The sequence below is a fragment of the Olea europaea genome, unplaced genomic scaffold (genome assembly GCF_002742605.1).
Source record: "Olea europaea var. sylvestris unplaced genomic scaffold, O_europaea_v1 scaffold291, whole genome shotgun sequence".
Taxonomy (NCBI): Eukaryota; Viridiplantae; Streptophyta; class Magnoliopsida; order Lamiales; family Oleaceae; genus Olea; species Olea europaea.
The window spans coordinates 12,160-14,454 of NW_019247671.1; the positions used below are offsets into that span (position 1 = coordinate 12,160).

Here is a 2,295-nt window from a genome sequence, read left to right on the forward strand (position 1 = left end):
GTGCTGCTAGGGGGTCACTAGTCAGAGTTTCAACAAAGCAGCACCATCGTCGGACGGGAAACTTCCCAACTGAATTGAAAGAGTTAAAGTTACAATTACAAGAGTTGTTAGATAAAGGTTTTATTTGACCTAGCTTTTCACCATGGGGTGCACTAGTATTATTTGTTCGTAAGAAAGATGGTACAATGAGATTGTGCATTAGTTATCGAGAGTTAGATAAGGTGACAATTAAAAATAAATACCCATTGTCGAGGATTGATGATTTGTTTGATCAACTTCAGGGTGCATCTGTATTTTCTAAGATTGATTTGCGATCTGGATACCATCAACTTAAAATAAAGGAAGATGACATTTCTAAGACAACATTTAGTACGAGATATGGTCATTATGAGTTTTTGTGATGCCATTTGGGTTAACAAATGCTCCAGCAGCTTTTATGGATTTGATACTGAAAACTTTATGGTTTATAGTGATGCTTCAAAGAATTGTTTGGGGTGTGTATTGATGCAAAATGGTAAAGTCATTGCATATGACTCTAGATAACTTAAAGAATACAAAAAGAATTATCCTACACATGACTTGGAACTCGTCGCAGTTGTGCTTGCAATTAAGATATAGAGTTATTTGTATGGAGAGCAGTGTGAGATTTACACTGATCACAAAAGTTTGAAATATCTATTTACACAAAAGGAATTGAACATGAGACAAGAAGATGGCTAGAATTGGTAAAAGATTATGATTGTGTTATAAGCTATCATCCCGATAAGGCTAATGTTGTAGCTGATACATTGAGTAGGAAGTCAACATCCAGTGTTGTGAGTATGATTGTAACTGAAAAGAAAAATAAAAAGAATTGATAGATTTACAAAAAATGGGTATTGAAGTTGTGTCGCAAGGATTTGTAGAGGCTAAACTTACAGGGTTGACATTTCAGCCAACTTTATTAAATAGAATTCAGCAAGGGTAACGGGAAGATGATTATTGTTCCAAGATAAAGAATGATATACAAGATGGAAAGACTTCAGATTTTCATATATTAGCATATGGTATCTTGCGATTTAGAGCACGATTATACGTACCTGATGTAGAAAATATCCGAAGGGGCATTTTATCTGAAGCTCATATGACACCATATTCTGTTCATCCAGGAGCTACTAAAATGTATAGAGATTTGAAGTTGCAATATTGGTGGCTGAACATGAAAGATGAGATAGCCGAATATGTGGGACAATGTTCAACCTATCAATAGATAAAAGCTGAACATCAAAGAAAAGTAGGAGCTTTACAACCATTACCTATCCCAGAATGAAAATGGGAAAGTATCACATTGGACTTTGTGGTGAAATTACCAAAATCAACTAAGGGATACGATAGTATTTCGGTTATTGTGGATAGGTTAAAAAAATTAGCCCATTTCATTCCAGTTTGTTCCACTTCCATGGACCGATATGCTCAGCTTTATGTACAAGAAATAGTCAGACTTCATGGAGTGCCACTATCTATTGTCTCAAATAGGCATTATAAGTTTTTATCTCTCTTTTGGAGAAGGTTACATAAGGCTTTGGGAACGCAGTTATCTTTTAGCACAGCTTATCATCCTCAGACTGATGGACAATTAGAAAGAACAATACAAATATTGGAAGATATGTTGAGGGCTTGTGTATTAGACTTCCAAGGCCAGTGGAGTAAATTTTTACCTTTGGTAGAATTCGTATACAACAATAGTTATCATGCTACGATTAGAATGGTTCTATATGAAACATTGTATGGTAGAAAATGTAGATCTCCAGTTTATTGGGATGATGTTGGAGAAAGAAAATTGCTAGGACTAGAGATGGTTAGTGAAATGGCTGAAGTTGTGATACAAATACGTTAGCGAATGCAAACTGCTCAAGACCGACAGAAAAGCTATGCAAATCAAAGAAGAAGAATACTAGAATTCACAGTCGGAGACCAAGTATTTTTGAAGGTAGCGCCGATGAAAGGGGTTATGTAATTTGGAAAGAAAGGAAAATTGAGCCCAAGATACATTGGTCCATTTTCTATTATCGAGAGAATTGGAAATGTTGCCTACAAGCTTGATCTTCCTTCATCAATGTCTCAAGTGAACAATGTGTTTCATATGTCCATGCTAAGGAAGTACATTGGAAATCCTTCTCATGTACCGAGGAATGAACCAGTAGAGATAAAACCAGATTTGACTTATGAAGAAAAACCGCTAGAGATCCTTCAACAAGAGATAAAGCAACTGAGAAGCAAGAAAATTCCATTGGTTAAGGTATTGTGGCGAAATCA

General features: G+C 35.7%; 1 protein-coding gene across 1 annotated transcript; it reads left to right on the forward strand.

Moving 5' to 3' along the window:
- The first annotated feature begins 511 nt into the window (after positions 1–511).
- On the forward strand, positions 512–1,249 carry LOC111384401. The gene is made up of 3 exons (XM_023008676.1): positions 512–640; positions 768–827; positions 992–1,249. The coding sequence occupies exons 1-3, from the start codon at positions 512–514 to the stop codon at positions 1,247–1,249; spliced, it is 447 nt and encodes a 148-aa protein (XP_022864444.1).
- Positions 1,250–2,295: the final 1,046 nt, after the last annotated feature.